Here is a 19,473-nt window from a genome sequence, read left to right as displayed (position 1 = left end):
ATTCTGTGGTTTAGATTTTTAAAGGGCACAGTGAACTATGATAGATTAGAAATAATGCTGAGTCTGACTTAATGAGAATCATGACAGTCACCAGTAGCCAGGGGTCAGTGGATACTGATCCCTGCCACATGACATGGCGAGGGAACTTTTATAACCTTGTTCCATGTCACATGACTGAAACCAGGCAATAAAGACTCATTTTTATCAGCTTTTTTGTGTGTCACACCTCCATCATAATCAGGGGCAGCTCCAGGCCCCAGCATGCCAAGTGCGTGCTTGGGGCGGCATGCCGTGGGGGGCACTCTGCCGGTCGCCGGGAAGTCCACCAAAGCCATGGGACCAGTGGACCCCCCACAGGCACGCCTGCGGGAGGTCCACCGGAGCCTCCTGCCGCCCTCCCGTCGACCAGCAGAGCGCCCCCCACGGCATGCCACCCTGCTTGGAGCGGCGAAATGTCTAGGGCCACCTTTGATCATAATAACCCACATACATGCCAGGGCCACCCGGGGGGGGCAAGTGGGGCAATTTGCCCCAGGCCCTGCAGGGGCCCCCATGAGAGTTTTTCGGGGCCCCTGGAGTGGGGTCCTTCACTCGTTCCGGGGGCTCCGGAAAGGTCTCATGGGGCCCGGGCCCCTGGAGCTTCTTCCGCTCCGGGTCTTCAGCAGCAATTCGGCAGCAGGGGGTCCTTCCGCTTCGGGACCCGCTGCTGAAGTGCCCAAAAAATCCGCGGCGGGGAGTCCTTCTGCCCCAGGACCCGCCGCCAAAGTGCTGGGTCTTCGGCGGCAATTCGCCAGGCCTCCTGAATCCTCTGGGCGGCCCTGATCCATGCTCATTCATTTGACACAAGTGGCTCCACAGAATAAACTGGCAGACAAATAATGGCTTGTGCTATCAAGACAGAAGCAATAAATAAACTTATGATTGGTCCCACTGCATTGACTTCAACTGACAGGAAGATGTGGCCTTTTCGTTGTAAAATATCAGTGCTTCCCTGGCTCTTCAGCCTCTTCTCTGTCTCTCTCTTTTTTTAAAATATGTTTTCGAACACCAGGAATCATTATCATTATCATTTGTAAGCTTTTCAGGAATTTGTTATCCTCCGCCCACCTCCCATCCTCATATCCAAGTCTTTAAAGAGATTGTGCAAGGTTTTAGCAGGGGCTTTCGCTGCCCAACCTAAATACAAATAGCTTTACATCTCCACGTGAAATCTTGTCAGAAATCTGGTTTTGATGTTATGAGTGGAGTTCTGTTTCTCTTTCACCAGCTGGGTCAAAGAGACTTGAAAAGCCTGTTTCAATAAAAAAGAACTTTGCAAAAGAATCAGCTGATTTGACATGTGCCATTCTGGGTTTCATCACATTGAGAGTTTGAATATATTAGTGCCATCTCTGAAACTGATTGTTCTGGTTGAGATTGTGGTCTACGGGGGCAGCTAGGGCACTACCGACCCTGCTTTGCTCCATCAGCGATGTTTAGTGGCATAGTTCATTCCTCCCTTATGTTAAAGTGGTAATTGGTGTATTGTTGATAGACAACTGTGATCTCTAAGTGAATTAGAATTTACCCTTTTTATACTTTTGTAGCAATGATGGACTAGAAGTTCAACAAATAAAGTTATGAGGAACCTTTAGAAAGTCCCCTAAAAGTGGCAAGAGCATTTTTATGGCAAATTGGGGTGAACTCTTCAATTTGGATCTAGATGTGAACTTTACAGCTCTGGCCTAACTTGGTATGATGGATCTGAACCAGAACATCAGATTCAGAACTTCACAGACCTTTGGAGATGTTCCTATTTGAATCTGGATCTAAATTTTATGATTTGGGCCCTAGTTTCTACCTGATAAGACCTGAGTTCAGGTTGATTTTCTTCTGAAACAGTTGGGAACTTCACTACCGCTTGAAGTAGTGCTTGTGTTACATCTCATTAGGAGCTAGTGATTTTCCTCTGCTATAATAGAGGAAATACAGAACCCTGAGGGTCTAAACTCAGATCTCTGAAGGTAAGTGGAGGAGGAACTGACTTTAAGCAATTTGTTTTAAAATGTATTTATTTGTAGCTTTAAGGGTGCATTTTGAAAAGGGAGTGCAGGCCTGGTGCCCAAATGTGTGTGCAGCACAGTGGCTTTTGCCCTTGTTAGTATGCCTGGTGCATGTGCAAATAATTAGCTATGCACATAGATATCCATTTATGCTTAAAATTTCTGATCTATTTGTGCCACTTCTCTAATTGCACCTGGATAATTGTGCCAGGACGCATCCCAATCAGCTGGTTCCCAACCTGCTTCCTTTGCCAGTTCAAGGTCATCATCATCCTGATTTAAAAGTTCATAATAGGGGTTAAGAGGACACAGGAACATCAATCATTGCATTTGCATCCATGACTCAAGAAGACAGCTATGCTCCTTTAGGGCAGTACTGCTCACAAAGCCCAGGATGAGGTATGTAAGAGACAGAGGTAATGTGACCCTTCAGGTAAACCCACTGTAACTCAAAAGCAGTGATAGAAAGATGGGGGGCCACGACGGACGAAGAAAAAGGAAAAACTACCACCAATAAAAGGTTGTACATTCCGAGATCTTCCTTCTAGCAGGGAAGTAAGAAGATTGGAGGGTTCCTTGAATCTACTGAGTACTTAACCCTAGATATCTAATTTACCTGGGAGGCCTTTAGAAACTACTGTGATGAGTTGTATAGAAAACTGTAGCTAGCTGGTTAGATAAGAACCTTATGAAAGACTGAATATTCTTGCCTCTTCTTTTGTAGCTTGTTCTTCATCTCCATGTTATCATGATGGAACATGTATTCTTGATAAAGTTGGTGCCTACAGATGTGCTTGTCTGGCAGGCTATACCGGGAATCACTGTGAAAGCTGTGAGTATAGGCATTGTGTGTGTGTGTGTTTGTGTGTGATGAAATGTTGTCATGAACTCAGCCAATTGGTAACTGTTTATATATTTATTTATGTGTAGGTTGATTATAGTAATGGAGGATATAGTGAGCTCCCCATAGCTCCATTAAAGGCATAGCACCTGCTTTCTATTAGGATTGCCATTGAAGACTGCAAGGATTTTATGTGCATCATATAAAGAGAGTATTTGGAAAGTTTGTGTTGGAAAAAACAGTACACAGGGAGACTTATAAAGGAGCATGCTTACTATGAGAGATGTGTATCCAAGCAGCCATTTTCCACCCTGTGGGCAGGGTTCCTCTCTTCTACCACCAACCATTTCAGTAGTGCCCCAAGTTTTATGCTATTGCTTTAGCAAATGGCAACCTTTTGGGCAGAGATATTCTACCTGCCCTTACAGGCAACTGACACAGGGATTAGGTGCAGGGCCAATCAAACAAATGGGAGCTTCTGATCCTGTATAGGTGAATGGTCCCAGTTCTAGCTCTTTATTCATATGGGGAACTTTTGTTTCTACCATGCCTAGCACGTGGTAAAATAACTGGATTCAGGTGAGATCAGGTCAAATATCTGTTCTTGCCATTTTTATCCTTGATGCCTGAGTAAATTATTCTGCCTAATGAAGAATTTAAGGCTGAGGAGGAATAAGAACTGTGCAATATATGCTAAGATAACTGTATCAGCAATATCTCAAGTCATTAGGCCAGGTGGAATTCCAAGTATCTGAGTCATGATTGAACTCTGGGGGTATCTGGCTTATAATTGAAACAGCTTGCAATGGTAGTGCTGAAAACTTCTTCAAATGAAAACCCACTATGAATCATAGAATCATGCTGTGTTTGTCCATCAAGATTTTCATTTTATGTCTGCGTAAGCCATTATAAACCTGTCCTTACATGATTTCACATCTTTGCTCATGATGAAGCTTTCACAAAATCCCTCAGGGCCAAGTTCATCCCCTGGTGTAGCAACCTGAGTGGAGTTGCATCGTTGCAATGGCTTTAGCCCCTTATGTCCCTGGCTGTAAGTGGAGGTGAAGGACAGTAAGATTCTTACAGTTCCATAACTATTTCATTCATATGACTAGCTTCATCTCATCAAACACCAGAGTCAGAGGCAAGAAAGTGAAACTGACTATACATAAACATGGTATTAACTTGTCTAGTTTCACAGGACAACACACGGAGCAAACAGAATAAATGGTGGCAAAAACAGAGACACAAACATCCATTTTGGTTTTAGAAATCTAAGTGGTGCTTAGTAATAGAGTTCAGGGAAGAAGTAATTTAAAATACTTTTATAAAATGATTTTTAACTTGACATGAATCCTTTAATTTGATTTAAGAAGGAACAGTGCCATTGGATGAAATACTGGAGATTTTATGATGTCCGATGCAGCATGTGGTCCTTTGGCTTCTGTGGAGGAACATTTTTGCAGCACACACCTCACACTTTTTCTGTCAAATACAGAAGGCTTGATATTTTTTCCCCATGCATGAATTCCAAATATCTGAGTGGGAAAGCATCATGATGAAGTCTCTGTTCAAACTGGCTTCTGAGGAATATTTTTAAAGATCTTTTCTTTATTGTTGCCAAAATGTATCCTAAACATTTGCCAAGAAAGTAATGGGGGAAAAAAGCAGAAAATCAAGTTTAATTTTACTTTTCAGAGCAAAGGGACAAACTGGAAAAATATCCATGGCAGTAATACTGTAAAAATGGAGTCAAGTAGTTTCCTAACAGAGTTGTAGTTCCAAGAATTACATGGAGACCGAATTATGTCATGTAGCTTTTCACCAACCAGATCTTTCAGATATGGAGCTGAGGGAGAAGTGTAGGCCAGCTTTAGTTTTACATTGGACATTTAAAGTGAGGTCACCTTTGCAGCACTGAATAAGCAGTTGTGGAAACTTTGGGTCTGAGTCCCCTTCCAATTTTATTGGAGTTAATGGGCAGTAATCCCACTGAAGTCAATGGATTTATCTCAGTGTAAAATGGGTAAAAGTGGGAGGAGGATTAGTGCCTTTGAATATTAAATTGATGTAACAAAATTTGCAACAGAAGGAAGTCAGGGCATTGCAAAGATTTTCATAGGGAACAGTTAGAGAAACTAGACCTGCCATTCTCATGAGAAATAGAGATGGAGGGAGCATCTCAGTGAGGCACAGCGAAAGCTGTGGGCAAGGCTGCTGGGGGGCAGAGGGGGCAATTTGCCCCGGGCCCCACAGGGGCCCCCACGAGAATATAGTATTCTATAGTATTGCAACTTTTTTTTATGGAAGGGGCCCCCAAAATTGCTTTGCCCCAGGCCCCCTGAATCCTCTGGGCAGCCCTGGCTGTGGGGACTGAGACAGACTCAGCAGAAGTTAGAATTGAAAAAGATGTATGGTACTGGATCATCTAGACTCTGACCATGCCTATGCCAAATTATTCCCTGTCAAGTCTAGTTTTATATGCACTAATATATAGGGACATTCCAGACAATAAGGAGAGCTGCTTTAACGGTACAAACTTCATTGAACCATTTTTTCCCTCTAAACTGAATTCTGTCACTGTGATGAAATGGCCACCGTGTTCAAGCTGCTTCACAGGGACAATATTCAGCCTAATTATTCTGGTATTAATAAAGTGATTAAAGGCCACAGCTCGTGCTCTCTTCTGTCTCATACAGTGGCAGCCAGGAAATTGTCTCATCATTTACAATTAGAGGTGTTAATACGGTGGTTTAAAGGCGTCAGCTGAGGGAACTGAGTTGAGGACACATGTTAAAACATCTGGTAATGATTCAGTCAAGCATGTTTAAATGGACAAAGGTGGGTGAGGTATTATCTTTTATTGGACCAGCTTCGATTAGTGAGAGAGACAAGCTTTTGAGCTGACACAGAGCTCTTCTTCAGGTCTATCTAATATCCTGGGACCAACATGGCTACTACAACACTGCATACAAAATGCATGAGAAACTACTAATTGAGACAATTCTGATTCCTCTGTGATGACCCTATTAAATGATATATATCACGTGACCTTAAATAACAAAATGTCAATCAGCGGAGGAGTTTAAGTGAGGGCTTCATTACTTCCCCCCCATAAATATAATAAACACCACTCCCAGAGACTGCCTACCTTTAAGAAAGTTATGATAATCAAGTAAATAGAGAAACTTAACATTACATTAACAATATTTTTTGCCTCATTCTGTCCTCACACTGAGTTAATTGCAACTCCATTGACCTCAACAGAGATAGCTGTGATTTAAGCTGGTATAGGTGAGATCAGAATCAAGCTTTTTGTGTGTGTGTGTCTCTCTCTCTCTGTCTCTCTCAGTAATCATGCGGTCATAGACGTTAGAGACAGCAAAGATCTGATCATCTTGTTCATTTCTCTTGTCAATGCTGGGTTGTTTCCTGCCATAGCCAGGGACAGAATAGTGATAAATCCTTGAGAGATATAAATTGAAGCAACGGTAAACTGAGTAGAGGTCTGATCCTGTCGCTTCATGCATGGAACTGCCACTCAGAGTCATGTTGTTGATGTTTTACAAAGTGATGGCTTGTTCTGCAATTACAGACAGAATTGGTGGAGGCTTTCCTAATATCACAAAGTTGAGTTTGTCCTCCGAGGACAAACTGTAGAAAGATGGCAGCGCTACTTGAGAGCAACGAGTGAGTTGCTCCCTTCCCAACTCATTCCATCCTGGAACTGAGCGTTCTGACTCAGTAGCCCTCCCAGAGCCTGCTGGCCCCACAAGCAAGGGACTCTGATCTCTTTCTGCTCTGAAATTTCCTGTTATCTTTGTTTAAAACAAAACCAAGAAAACTTGAGTTCTTGAGCAAATGCAGGGATCTGAGACTGAATGGGGAATTAATTGCTCAGATCCGATTTCCATTTTTCTTCTGTTTCTCAGTCCTGTTTGCCAGGAGCAAGAGAATTGTTCTACATCCTAATGAAGGACATAGCCGACAGACTCAGCTGTAGCATGCTGTTCCCTCACTACTACCAGAGCTTTTCGTAGCACAGGGTTTCTCAAACAGGGGTCACGGCTTGTGTAGGGAAAGCCCCTGGCGAGCCGGTCTGGTGTGTTTACCTGCCCCTGCTTCCAGCAGCTCCCATTGGATTCGCAGCCAGTGGGAGCCGCAGTCAGCCGGACCTGCAGACGGGGCAGGTAAACACACCGGCCTGGCCCGCCAGAGGCTTTCCCTACACAAGCAGCGACCCCTGTTTGAGAAACCCTACCTTAACAGTTTTGAGTGGGCCTATGAAAAATTGTTTCAGGCCCCTTCCCACTGCACCTATAATTGATCCCCGTCCATTGTCATCATACAAATTAATATGCACAGGCCTGGCTTGAGGATTTGGAGAGGGTTAGTAAAGAAAATCATTGAGATTCCTTCATTCTTAACTGACTTGTTGTGTATAAAAAGGGGAGGAAACTTTATCCTTCCTCCCCCAGCCACCTGCTGTCAGAGAAGTGGAGCCCAGCTGTCTGAGCTGGGTTTTGTGCGAAGGTTATACAAGTCAGCTTTTTAATCCTGTGTTTCAAGGGACAAATCTCCAGATAAGGCCAGGATTGAGGGCTTTTTACCAATAGAATATAGGTGCTCACATTTGCAAACTGGACTCCTTATGTGATCAACGCAAATCTTCATTGTAACTCAGTACCTCCAAAGGGAGCCACTGTTGTTTTTTCAATTAGCAGGTGCGTTATCGTACTGTATGCGCATCATAAGGCCAAGTACATGCCTCATAGTTGTGCTTTGGTAGCTCAATGGTAATAAAATGTCTCTGATTCATGAGAAGTCACTATCAACCCTTCGGCTCAGCTCTGAGACAGCCAGGGACAGTATGCAGCAGTGCCACGCCAGAAGGAGGAACCCTGGACGAAGTGGGTATTCGCCCACGAAAGCTCATGCTCCAATATGTTTGTTGGTCTATAAGGTGCCACAGAACTCTTTGACCCTTTTACTTCAGTCACAATTACTTCCCTGCTCCCTGCACCCATTTCTCCAAGTAGGAAATAATTTACTGCAGCTTTTTAATGTGGATGCAGCTTGCTTCTTCCCTTTCATCAGCTCAACTCTGCTAGTTGGTGCGTTGGGGACGTGAAACCAAGACTCCACCCACTGCCCATCCTCTGTCCTTGCTAACCTGTTTGGGATGAGAACTAGCAAGAATACAAGCCCTGCTCCCTCCCACACAGATAGACTTGGAGATGTGATAAAGTGAGTGCTAATGGGCTTGTCTTCATTGTCTTAATTCAAGTCCCATCCACACCCACAAACACTTGAATGTGACCGTGCTTTTAAATTAGTTTGGCTGGCCTGTCTGGAGGTATAGGCTAAAACTTGAATTAGCAAAACTCATGTGTTTTTAATATGATCTCTCTGTATGTGGGCACAGGCACCAACTTTCTGTTGTACCAAGGGGTGCTCGACTCCTGGCTTTGCCCCAGGTCCCACTCCCACTCCATCCCTTCCCCACCTCTTCCCACCCTGCCTCTTCCCGCCCAATTCTGCCCCCTTCTCTGAGCATGCCGCATCCTCGCTCCTCCCCCCAGCCTCCTGCACACCATGAAAGCGCAGGGCGAAGCACGGATTGGCAGGGCTTGCTGGTGGGCACTGGGGAGAGGGAGAGGTGCTGATAGGGGGACTGCCAGTGGGTGCTCAGCACCCACCATGTCCCCCCAGTGGGTGCTCCAGCCCTGAAGCACCCACAGAGTTGGTGCCTGTGGACACAGGCTAGGTCCACTGGAGGGCCAGTAGTCCTCCAATTCCTTCCTATGTGCCCAGAAAGGACAGACAAGTCCATCCATAAATGGGATGGCGGGGGGAGGGAGGGAACAATTCATAGAGTATCTTATTTTACTGCATCACAAGAACCATGGGATGTGCTCCAAAAAGTCTTAGTGCCACACACGAATGCAGTGACAGTGCGGACACAGCAGCTCAAATGTTATTGCACACTGTGGGGTCTCCCACTTGAGCTAGGGTAACTTGAGAAGAGTAACTCAGCTTGGGTTATTTACTCTTAATTGCAGTGAAGACATACCCAATGGGACTACACAAGCAGGTTTTACTGTTCTGTACATCTCTTCAGAGGATGAGGTCTCAATGCATTTCTATGGTAATACCATAGGCCTTAGTGATGTGGCTAGTATTTTTTAATATTTTGGGAGAAGGCCAGTTATGATGGAACAAGGCCCCTCTCCATCATCTTTCTCTTGCTCCTATTGTACTTATCGAACCTTTTATTGACTTTTATGCCCCTTGCTAGGTATAACTCATTTTGTGTGCCTTAATCTTGCTGATTTTGTCCCCCCATGCTCGTGTATCTACCATAAAGGACACTGCTTACCTCACTACACTACTGTTGAGATAGATATGTTTAAGAGGTAGGCATAGCGTTGCTTAGACTACAGAAAACATGCACCTGGAATTACTATCATGCAAACCCTGTTTTCCTTGATAGTAATGGATGTAAGGAGAGAAATTTGCTTTTGGGGTTGGAGAAACAGCATGGTGCAGAGGACAGAATTACAGTCTGAGTCCCAGCTCTGCCACTGACTCACTGTATGGCCTGGGACAAGTCGTGCAATAGTTTTTCCATCTGTGAGAAGAAGTTGATAACCTTTGGCTGCCTGGTGGCAGTGTTGGGAGGAGTCATCAGCTTATATGGTTGCAGTGCTTGGAAATTGTAATGGGCTAAGTATTGTTACTGGGAAACAGGTGATGTTTCGAGCAAACCTGAAGGAAACAGCACCATTTTTAAAATTGTTTCTCCTGGTCCTGTCACCGGTTGTTTTTCAATGCCCATTTGACACCCAGCAGGATTAAATGATATGGAGGTAAAAATGCCTGAGCCCTGTCTATAGCATAGACTCCAGCACTGCTACCGCTGGGGACAATTAGAGGTCTCAGGTCTCCTAGTTTTCGCTTCATTAGGAAAAGATGTATATTTTAAACTGATTTTAAGGTACCTTGTGGTAAACCTTTAGGGGGAGCCTGGGGTTTACTTCAACCTGCTAACTCAACTTTCTCGTCTTCACTAGAATTTTACCTTGTGCTAGTTACCATGTGTTAGCTAAAAGCATTCACCTTTTTCCTAGTGAAGACAAGGCCTTTCTGTGAGAGCAGTTCAATCTCTGGCCCAGATTCTATCCTGCATTTTATCGAAGGCACAGCTCAAGGGGGTGGGTAAAGGTAGTTTTCACCATCTTTTCACTTTCTGAAGTCTGGGCTAACACAGTCCCCGTTATAAAGCTAATTTATGGCAACATTTCACAGAGACTTTAAGCCAGAATAGTTGAAGTGCAGAACACTCTAGCCACACCCACTCCCATCGCCAACACACCTGGGCCTACCATCATGTCCCTATGCTAGTGGCTGTGAGGAAGGTTGACATAAAGTCATTACAATAGATCTATGATCAGGGGAATACCTAGCTGGGGTGTCCTGGTTGCTTTTGGCTTCTTTATGCCACAGGAAGAGGGAAAAGGAGCCAGAGTGTAGCCAAGAATTTGGGACTCTACCGCCATTTGCTCCTTGCTCTCTCTGGAGACTGCCAGTGTGGCTGCTAATTAATACAATTCATAGCTCTTCGGGTACAAATGCACAAACTGAAGTTTGTGGTCATCTGAGAATCACATTGAACACTTTCCTGGTATGCCCAAGTACAAAATGATTCTCTCTGTCTTTCTTCAACAGTTCTTCTCAGAGATTTTGCTACTCTGGGATTCAACCATCTATGAAGCTGATTGCCCTATGTGCTTCTCTCTGCTACACACTGTGGACCCAATTCTTCACTGCCTTGCACCTTATGGAACCACTTACCTCTGGGCTAAGTGAATATAAAACACTACTAAATCAGAATGGTAGCATTGTATACCCACTTTGCAGAGGTGTGAATGATGACATAAGCGACAAGGCAGCAGGGAAATCACACTCACTTCTTGTTCTCTTTTAGGCTGCCCCCATGCTCTTCTTTGTTTTGTTCACATGCTCAGCAACTGTTTTTTTCACCCAATCAAAGTACCTTGCTTAGCTGCTTAGCACTCTCCAGCAGGGTGTTGTCTCTGCATTTTATTTCATTCAGTTCTCTTCCTCCCAATACCCTCATACCATCACTTGGTAGTTTTGATCTTATTTTCTTAAACAGGCAAACAGCACAGAATATCATAAGTCTCTTATTTCTCTTATGCATTCAAGGAATGAACTGACTTTTCTGTAGCCCAAACTAACGCAGGTCTAGATTAGGGTGACGAGACAGCAAGTGTGAAAAATTGGGACAGGGGTTGAGGGGTAATAGGAGCTTGTATAAGAAAAAGACCCAAAAGTCGGGACAGTCCCTATAAAATCGAGACATTTGGTCACCCTAGTTTAAAGCATTAAGATGGTGTTTTTTTATTTGATCATTATTTTTTGTTACATTTAAGACACATTTACAAATATTTTCTTGAAGCATCTGGTTTTTCCTTGCAGGTCACCCATCCTGTTGACCAGGTTTGTCCCTTCTTAATTTAAAATCTGACGAGTGGAAAGGCTTTGGGCCAATTTCATAATTGGATGTAGTGATGAGAATATAATCTTTTATACTACTGTGGTTTTCCTTTTCAGCTGCATGAAGATTGTATTCTGTGGCATGAGAATGTGACATTTAAGAAGGGACATATTTTAGAATTTGTTCTATGTATTAATTTTCAATGAGCACAGAGAAGGTAAATGGTGGGGATCATAAGGATTTCAGTTAGGACAGCATCCTATGAACAAATCGGTCTAATTGTATAATTAAGTAGGCCATCCAAATACCGGAAAGGTTGTAACCAGAGACACAGTTTTCTAAGGACTAAGAACAATGCTGATAAAGATCAAGTGGCTAATTGTAAGCAGCAGCCTCCAAATTGCTGCCTGATGAATAAATCATAGTGGGTGAGCCAAGCATATTTTCACATGGATACTCTCTCATTCACAGAAGCAGGGAGATGGAAAACATCAGGGGTGTGTTCCAATTGGCTGGAAGGGAATGAGAAAATTTTGGTTTCAGTAGGGATTACATCATAGATTTGTCTAATTATTCCTAGCTGGTGGAACTGTTGCAGAAAAGATAATTACTTGTGAAGAGGCACAGAGAGCAGGACTGGAAATCCACTGGGTAGAGTACCTGTGGATTGATTCATAGATTTCATAGATTCATAGACTCTAGGACTGGAAGGGACCTCAAGAGGTCATCGAGTCCAATCCCCTGCCCTCATGGCAGGACCAAATACTGTCTAGATCATCCCTAATAGACATTTATCTAACCTACTCTTAAATATCTCCAGAGATGGAGATTCCACAACCTCCCTAGGCAATTTATTCCAGTGTTTAACTACCCTGACAGTTAGGAAGTTTTTCCTAATGTCTAACCTAAATCTCCCTTGCTGCAGTTTAAGCCCATTGCTTCTTGTTCTATCATTAGAGGCTAAGGTGAACAAGTTTTCTCCCTCCTTCTGATGACACCCTTTTAGATACCTGAAAACTGCTACCATGTCCCCTCTCAGTCTTTTCTTTTCCAAACTAAATAAACCCAATTCTTTCAGCCTTCCTTCATAGGTCATGTTCTCATGACCTTTAATCATTCTTGTTGCTCTTCTCTGGACCCTCTCCAATTTCTCCACATCTTTCTTGAAATGCGGTGCCCGGAACTGGACACGATACTCCAGTTGAGGCCTAACCAGCGCAGAGTAGAGCGGAAGAATGACTTCTCGTGTCTTGTTTACAACACACCTGTTAATGCATCCCAGAATCATGTTTGCTTTTTTTGCAACAGTATCACACTGTTGACTTATATTTAGCTTGTGGTCCACTATGACCCCTAGATCTCTTTCTGCCATACTCCTTCCTAGACAGTCTCTTCCCATTCTGTATGTGTGAAACTGATTGTTCCTTCCTAAGTGGAGCACTTTGCATTTGTCTTTATTGAACTTCATCCTATTTACCTCAGACCATTTCTCCAATTTGTCCAGATTATTTTGCATTTTGACCCTGTCCTCCAAAGCAGTTGCAATCCCTCCCAGTTTGGTATCATCTGCAAACCTAATAAGCGTACTTTCTATGCCAACATCTAAATCGTTGATGAAGATATTGAACAGAGCCGGTCCCAAAACAGACCCCTGCGGAACCCGACTTGTTATACCTTTCCAGCAGGATTGGAAGCCATTAATAACTACTCTCTGAGTACGGTTATCCAGCCAGTTATGCACTTACCTTATAGTAGCCCCATCTAAATTGTATTTGCCTAGTTTATTGATAAGGATATCATGCGAGACCCTATCAAATGTGTTACTAAAGTCTAGGTATACCACATCCACCGCTTCTCCCTTATCCACAAGACTCGTTATCCTATCAAAGAAAGCTATCAGATTGGTTTGACACGATTTGTTCTTTACAAATCCATGCTGGCTATTCCCTATCACCTTACCACCTTCCAAGTGTTTGCAGATGATTTCTTTAATTACTTGCTCCATTATCTTTCCTGGCACAGAAGTTAAACTAACTGGTCTGTAGTTTCCTGGGTTGTTTTTATTTCCCTTTTTACAGATGGGCACTATATTTGCCCTTTTCTAGTCTTCTGGAATCTCTCCTGTCTCCCATGACTTTCCAAAGATAATAGCTAGAGGCTCAGATACCTCCTCTATTAACTCCTTGAGTATTCTAGGATGCATTTCATCAGGCCCTGGTGACTTGCAGGCATCTAACTTTTCTAAGTGATTTTTAACTTGCTCTTTTTTTATTTTATCTTCTAAACCTACCCCCTTCCTATAAACATTCACTATGTTAGACATTCCTTCAGACTTCTCAGTGAAGACCGAAACAAAGAAGTCATTAAGCATCTCTGCCATTTCCAAGTTTCCTGTTACTGTTTCTCCCTCCTCACTGAGCAATGGGCCTACCCTGTCCTTGGTCTTCCTCTTGCTTCTAATGTATTGATAAAAAGTCTTCTTGTTTCCCTTTATTCCCATAGCTAGTTTGAGCTCATTTTGTGCCTTTGCCTTTCTAATCTTGCCCCTGCATTCCTGTGTTGTTTGCCTATATTCATCCTTGTAATCTGACCTAGTTTCCATTTTTTATGAGACTCCTTTTTATTTTGTAGGTCATGCAAGATCTCGTGGTTAAGCCAAGGTGGTCTTTTGCCACATTTTCTATCTTTCCTACCCATCGGAATAGCTTGCTTTTGGGCCCTTAATAGTGTCCCTTTGAAAAACTGCCAACTCTCCTCAGTCTTGATTCCCATGGGACCTTACCTATCAGCTCTCTGAGCTTACCAAAATCCGCCTTCCTGAAATCCGTTATCTCTATTTTGCTGTACTCCCTTCTACCCTTCCTTAGAATTGCAAACTCTATGATTTCATGATCACTTTCACCCAAGCTTCCTTCTACTTTCAAATTCTCAATGAGTTCCTCCCTATTTGTTAAAATCAAGTCTAGAACAGCTTCCCCCCTAGTAGCTTTCTCAACCTTCTGAAATAAAAAGTTGTCTGCAATGCAGTCCAGGAACTTATTGGATAGTCTGTGCCCCACGGTTTTATTTTCCCAACATATATCTGGACAGTTGAAGTCCCCCATCACTACCAAATCTTGGGCTTTTGATGATTTTGTTAGTTGTTTAAAAAAAGCCTCATCCACCTCTTCCACCTGGCTAGGTGACCTGTAGTAGACTCCTAGCACGACATCACCCTTGTTTTTTACCCCTTTTATCCTAACCCAGAGACTCTCAACACTTCCGTCTCCTCTGTCCATCTCCACCTCAGTCCAAGTGTGTACATTTTTAATATATAAGGCAACACCTCCTCCCTTTTTCCCCTGTCTATCCTTCCTGAGCAAACTATACCCATCCACACCAACATTCCAGTCGTGTGTATTATCCCACCAAGTTTCAGTGATGCCAACGATGTCATAGTTGTATTTATTTATTAATGATGATCAACTGTTATGATTTCCTTTGGACTTCATATGAGGAATGATAATTCTTAATGTTTATACAGAGCTTTTTAGCTTCCAAGACATGTTATAGATGGGTAAACTGAGACTGAAAGGGTTAAGAAGCCAATCTAGTTCCCTTTGCCTCTCCCCCCACTTCTGCAGATAATGAGAGTACTGATCACACAGGGGGGAGTTGGACACTGGGAGGTTGCCAGAGGGCGTGCACCCAACGGATTCTGAACAGTCTATCTCTGTTGGGTCTTTGTCTGCACGAGGTGCTAGGCCTGAGATAGAAGCGAAATGAGGGTAGAGACAGTTGATCCATAACCGTTATTGGTTGGTATTTCTCCAACACAATCAAAAGTGGAAGCTACAGAAATCTGGTGATCACATGATCAACTGCAGAGGTTCTTTGTGGTCTTGTAGGAAAGGAGTCTTTTGGGGAGTTCCCCTGTGCTCGGCCTTGGAGTAGAGGACAGGATTTGCCACTTAGGGTATGTCTACTCTGCACCTGAAAGCATGCTTCCCAGTGTGGGTGGACAGACACATGCTAGCTAAAGGACCCCCTGGGTACATACTAAGGTGACTAGCTGAAGCCATCATCTGTTTAGCCCCCAGCTACACTGTTATTTTTCTTATGCTAGCTTAAGCAGAGCTAGCACATGTCTGTCTGCTTACTTTGGGAAGCACATTTCCAGCTTCAGTGTAGACATACCCTGAATTAATTGGCTGAGGCCTCTGAAAGTGACTGTGCTGGAGCTGAGGTTAGAATTCAGGAATCACCAACCTCTCTCACAACGAATGTAGATACAGTAGATTCTGCTTGATAGCAACCTAGATATTGACAACTTCTGGCTAATAGCAGCATTTAGCTGGGAATCAATCCTGTCCCATTGACTTTAATGTTAGTGGGAGTTCAATATTGGCAACAGCATGCCACTTATTAAAACATTTTTTGGAAGAAGTGCCCCAGCTGCAGGCAGGTTTGCAGGGCTGCAATCCGGGAAGGAAGCAGTGAGATGTAATGAGTCCAAACGCCTGTGGAGCACAGGGAGAGGTACAGTGCAGCCCCACAGGCCCCCAGCACCTCTGCTCCCCATAGAAAGCCCTAGCGCCCAGGCTGCAGCACCTCTTCCCACTGCTGCCTTGCCCAGAGGCTGGTTTGCAAGACTGCAGCCAGGGAAGGCATATCCCAGCACTTCCTTCCCTGTCTGGAGCCTCACAAACCTGCCTTCCATTTATTAGCAACTTCCAAATAACAGCAACATTTTGCTGGCAACTGAGGGGTTACTAGTAACTGGAATCTACCAGGCACTATATAGCTAGAGGATTTTGGCTGGTATTCATGTGGCAATAATAGTTCAGTAGCAGAGTTCCCCAGTTCTTGGAGATTCGGTCATACAGCTTATTATAAAAAGTGCCACAGTTAACATGAATATTTTTCTAAGAATAGAACAGCCCTTCCCTGCAGCTTCTGTACAGAATGACAGGAGGTCTGCTGCAGTATTTATATCTACACTTGGCAGAATTCAATTTCTCTCTTTTTTATAATTTTGCTGAATAATATTGATGTCTATTTTTATTTTTTTTATTTTTATCAAATTAAATTTTCACATTTAGGGAATCTTATGGTGGGGGGGGCTACAATAATTATTTATTGACAGTGGAACTTGAGATTCAAAAAGTTAAAGCTTTATAACCAATGAAACACAAATTATCAACAGCCTATGTCAAAATATGCAAAGTAAATAGCCTTAAATCAACTGTTAATCATTTCTCAAGGTCATTTTTCTTACTTTGCCTGTTTGTAAATTTAGATAACTATTGATGGAAACATTTTTTGCATAGGTTTGTGTGCATATGGTGAAATCGTTCATTGTTGTATGAGACAATGTGGGTGAGTGTAAAGGTGCGGGACTCACCCCTGCGGCACCTCCTACTGGTCATCTCAAGGAATTATTTCTTCAGCCATCGGAGCACCCTCTGCAGGGCCAGTGTCCTGCGTGTAGCTGGCCCCGTGTCCCTTCCGCACCCCGGTGCCCCTTTATCCTGGGGCTGCCCCCTGGCAATACCCCACCAGTCTCTATGGGTCTCCCATCTCTGGGAACCCCCCAACCCTCTAATCCTCACCTTGCCTCAGTCTGGGCTACCACCAGTCACCATCTAGCCCCCACTTCCTGGGACTGACTGCAGTGTAAAAACCACTCATCATAGGCAAGGGGGTTCAGACCTGCTGTCTTCCTCTGCCTCCTACTACCTCTATGGGCCTAGGACCAGGCCCTGCAGCCTCGGGAGTTGCCAGCCTGGATCTCCCCTGGTCCTCTGGCTCTCCCCAGGCCTGCTTCTCTCCCTAGGGTGACCAGATATCAAGTGTGAAAAATCGAGACAGGGGATGGGGATGGGGGGTAATAGGTAGCTATATAAAAAAAAAGCCCCAAATATTGGGACTGTCCCTATAAAATCAGGACATCCGGTCACCCTATCACTCCCAGTATCCTTTCTGTAGGCAGCCAGGCCCTGCTCTCTCCCAGCCTGGAGAGAGACTTCTGGGTCTCTGGCTCAATACAGGCCAACTGCGGCCTGATTGGGGCATGGCCCCGCTGCAGCCTTCCTCAGTCAGCCCAGCATAGCAGCTCTCAGTCACAACCTTCTCCCAGGACTGACTTTAACCCTTTTTCCGCTGGAGTGAGGGGAGCTGTCCCACTACACACCCTCCCCCTTAAGATCTCATGGTGTGTGTGTGTGTGTCCTGTCTCCCCAGCATTCCTCTCAGCTGGCCCCCTAGAGAGTCCCTCTCCTTGCGCATGCTCTCCAGTGCAAGACGCAGCCAGCTCCCTTCCTCCATAGTTTGGGTTCCCACGGTAGCCCTTCCAGCTCCCCGATGGGATCCCAGGTTTGTCTGATGCCTCCCTGCCCTGACAATCCCCTCTTTTGGGTCCTGGTCATCACTACCCCCTCCTTTGGGGAAGTCTCAGACCTGGCCTGGTCCTCTAGCCTCCCCCTCCTTCTCTGTACAGCACCAAACACACAAACATATAGCATATGCACACACACAACCACCCGTTGAGAGGACGGATAATATCCTCCAAAGCAATTCAGCTTTCAGCAGGCCCTTGCTTCAAGACACAATGCATTGATCAAACACAAAAACTCATGAGTAGCACCAAACAAAGCAATTCTCTTGATCAGTGTGTACTGCAGCCTACAGAAACTCTTTCCCCTTCTCTGTCTCAGCTGCAGATAGATGACACACTCTCCCATGCGTCTGAAAGTGGGTATTCACCCACGAAAGCTCATGCTCCAATACTTCTGTTAGTCTATAAGGTGCCATGGGACTCTTTGCTGCTTTACACCCTCTTTTAAATCCCTACCAGATCATGTGACAGGCAGGTAGCCCTCAATCCTTTCCTGGCTGTTTTACCCAGTCACACAATGATTACCACTCAGGAAAGCCACTTAAGTCCGCCCCACCAACAAGAGCCAGGAACTTACGGGAGGGAGGTGGGGGGGGGGTGAGGGGTGAGTGTAGATTAGGGAGAGAAGGAATAAATGTGGTTGGAATAAATGTTATCAGAAGTTTGTTGTTCACACGGAGTTTCAGAACCCAATGAGCAAGAGTAGACAACAAACTCTATGAAAAATATAGATGACAATAAATACCATAAGGATCAGATCTGAAAATGTAGTTGTCATAAACAGATAGCTAAGGGTTAATGTCTCTTTCACCTGGAGCACCTGACCAGAGGACCAATCAGGAAACCGGATTTTTTCAACTTTGGGTGGGGGGAATTGTGTGTCTGAGGTCTTTGTTTTCTGGCTGCCTGATTTCTCTGAGCTTTGGAGAAGTAGTTCTGTTTTCTAGTCTTCTGTTTCTAAGTGTAAGGACAAAGAGATCAGATAGTAAGTTCTATGGTTTCTTTTCTTTGGTATGTGCATGAATATAAGTGCTGGAGTGCTTTGATTTGTATTCCTTTTGAATAAGGCTGTTTATTCAATATTCTTTTAAGCAATTGACCCTGTGTTGTATCATCTAAATACAGAGAGAACATTTGTTTGTATTTTTCTTTCTTTTTATATAAAGCTTTCTTGTAAGACCGGTTGAAGTTTTTCTTTACTTCAGGGAAATTGAGTCTGTACTCACCAGGGAATTGGTGGGAGGAAGAAATCGGGGAGATCTGTGTGTTGGATTGCTAGCCTGATTGTGCATTCCCTCTGGGGGAATAGGAAAGTACTTTTGTTTCCAGGATTGGGAACAGAGAGGGGGAGTCTCTCTGCGTAGTTTCACAGAGCTTGTGTCTGTGTATCTCTCCAGGAGCACCTGGAGGGGGGAAGGGAAAAAGGATTATTTCCCTTTGTTGTGAGACTCAAGGGATTTGGGTCTTGGGGTCCCCAGGGAAGGTTTTTCAGGGGGACCAGAGTGCCCCAAAACACTCTAATTTTTTGGGTGGTGGCAGCAGGTACCAGGTCCAAGCAGGTAACTAAGCTTGGAGGTTTTCATGCTAACCCCCATATTTTGGACGCTAAGGTCCAAATCTGGGACTAAGGTTATGATATGAGTAGCAGCGGTGGGATATAGACAGAATCCAGAAGCCAGTAGGAATATTATAT

At 44.2% G+C, this 19,473-nt stretch overlaps 1 protein-coding gene across 5 annotated transcripts in view; it reads left to right on the top strand.

Annotated features, from left to right (window-relative positions):
* Positions 1-19,473, top strand: part of PAMR1 (peptidase domain containing associated with muscle regeneration 1) — a 74,609-nt gene that overhangs the window by 31,039 nt on the left and 24,097 nt on the right. For all 5 annotated transcript variants that reach the window (XM_050955308.1, XM_050955309.1, XM_050955306.1 and 2 more), the window contains exon 6: positions 2,767-2,874. In XM_050955308.1, the coding sequence (XP_050811265.1) occupies positions 2,767-2,874 (108 nt within the window). The remainder of the gene's footprint in view (positions 1-2,766; positions 2,875-19,473) is intronic.

This window comes from Gopherus flavomarginatus, chromosome 5 (assembly GCF_025201925.1).
Source record: "Gopherus flavomarginatus isolate rGopFla2 chromosome 5, rGopFla2.mat.asm, whole genome shotgun sequence".
NCBI classification, from domain to species: Eukaryota; Metazoa; Chordata; order Testudines; family Testudinidae; genus Gopherus; species Gopherus flavomarginatus.
Note: the sequence above shows the minus strand (reverse complement) of the source record. Positions and strands in the feature narration are given on the sequence as shown.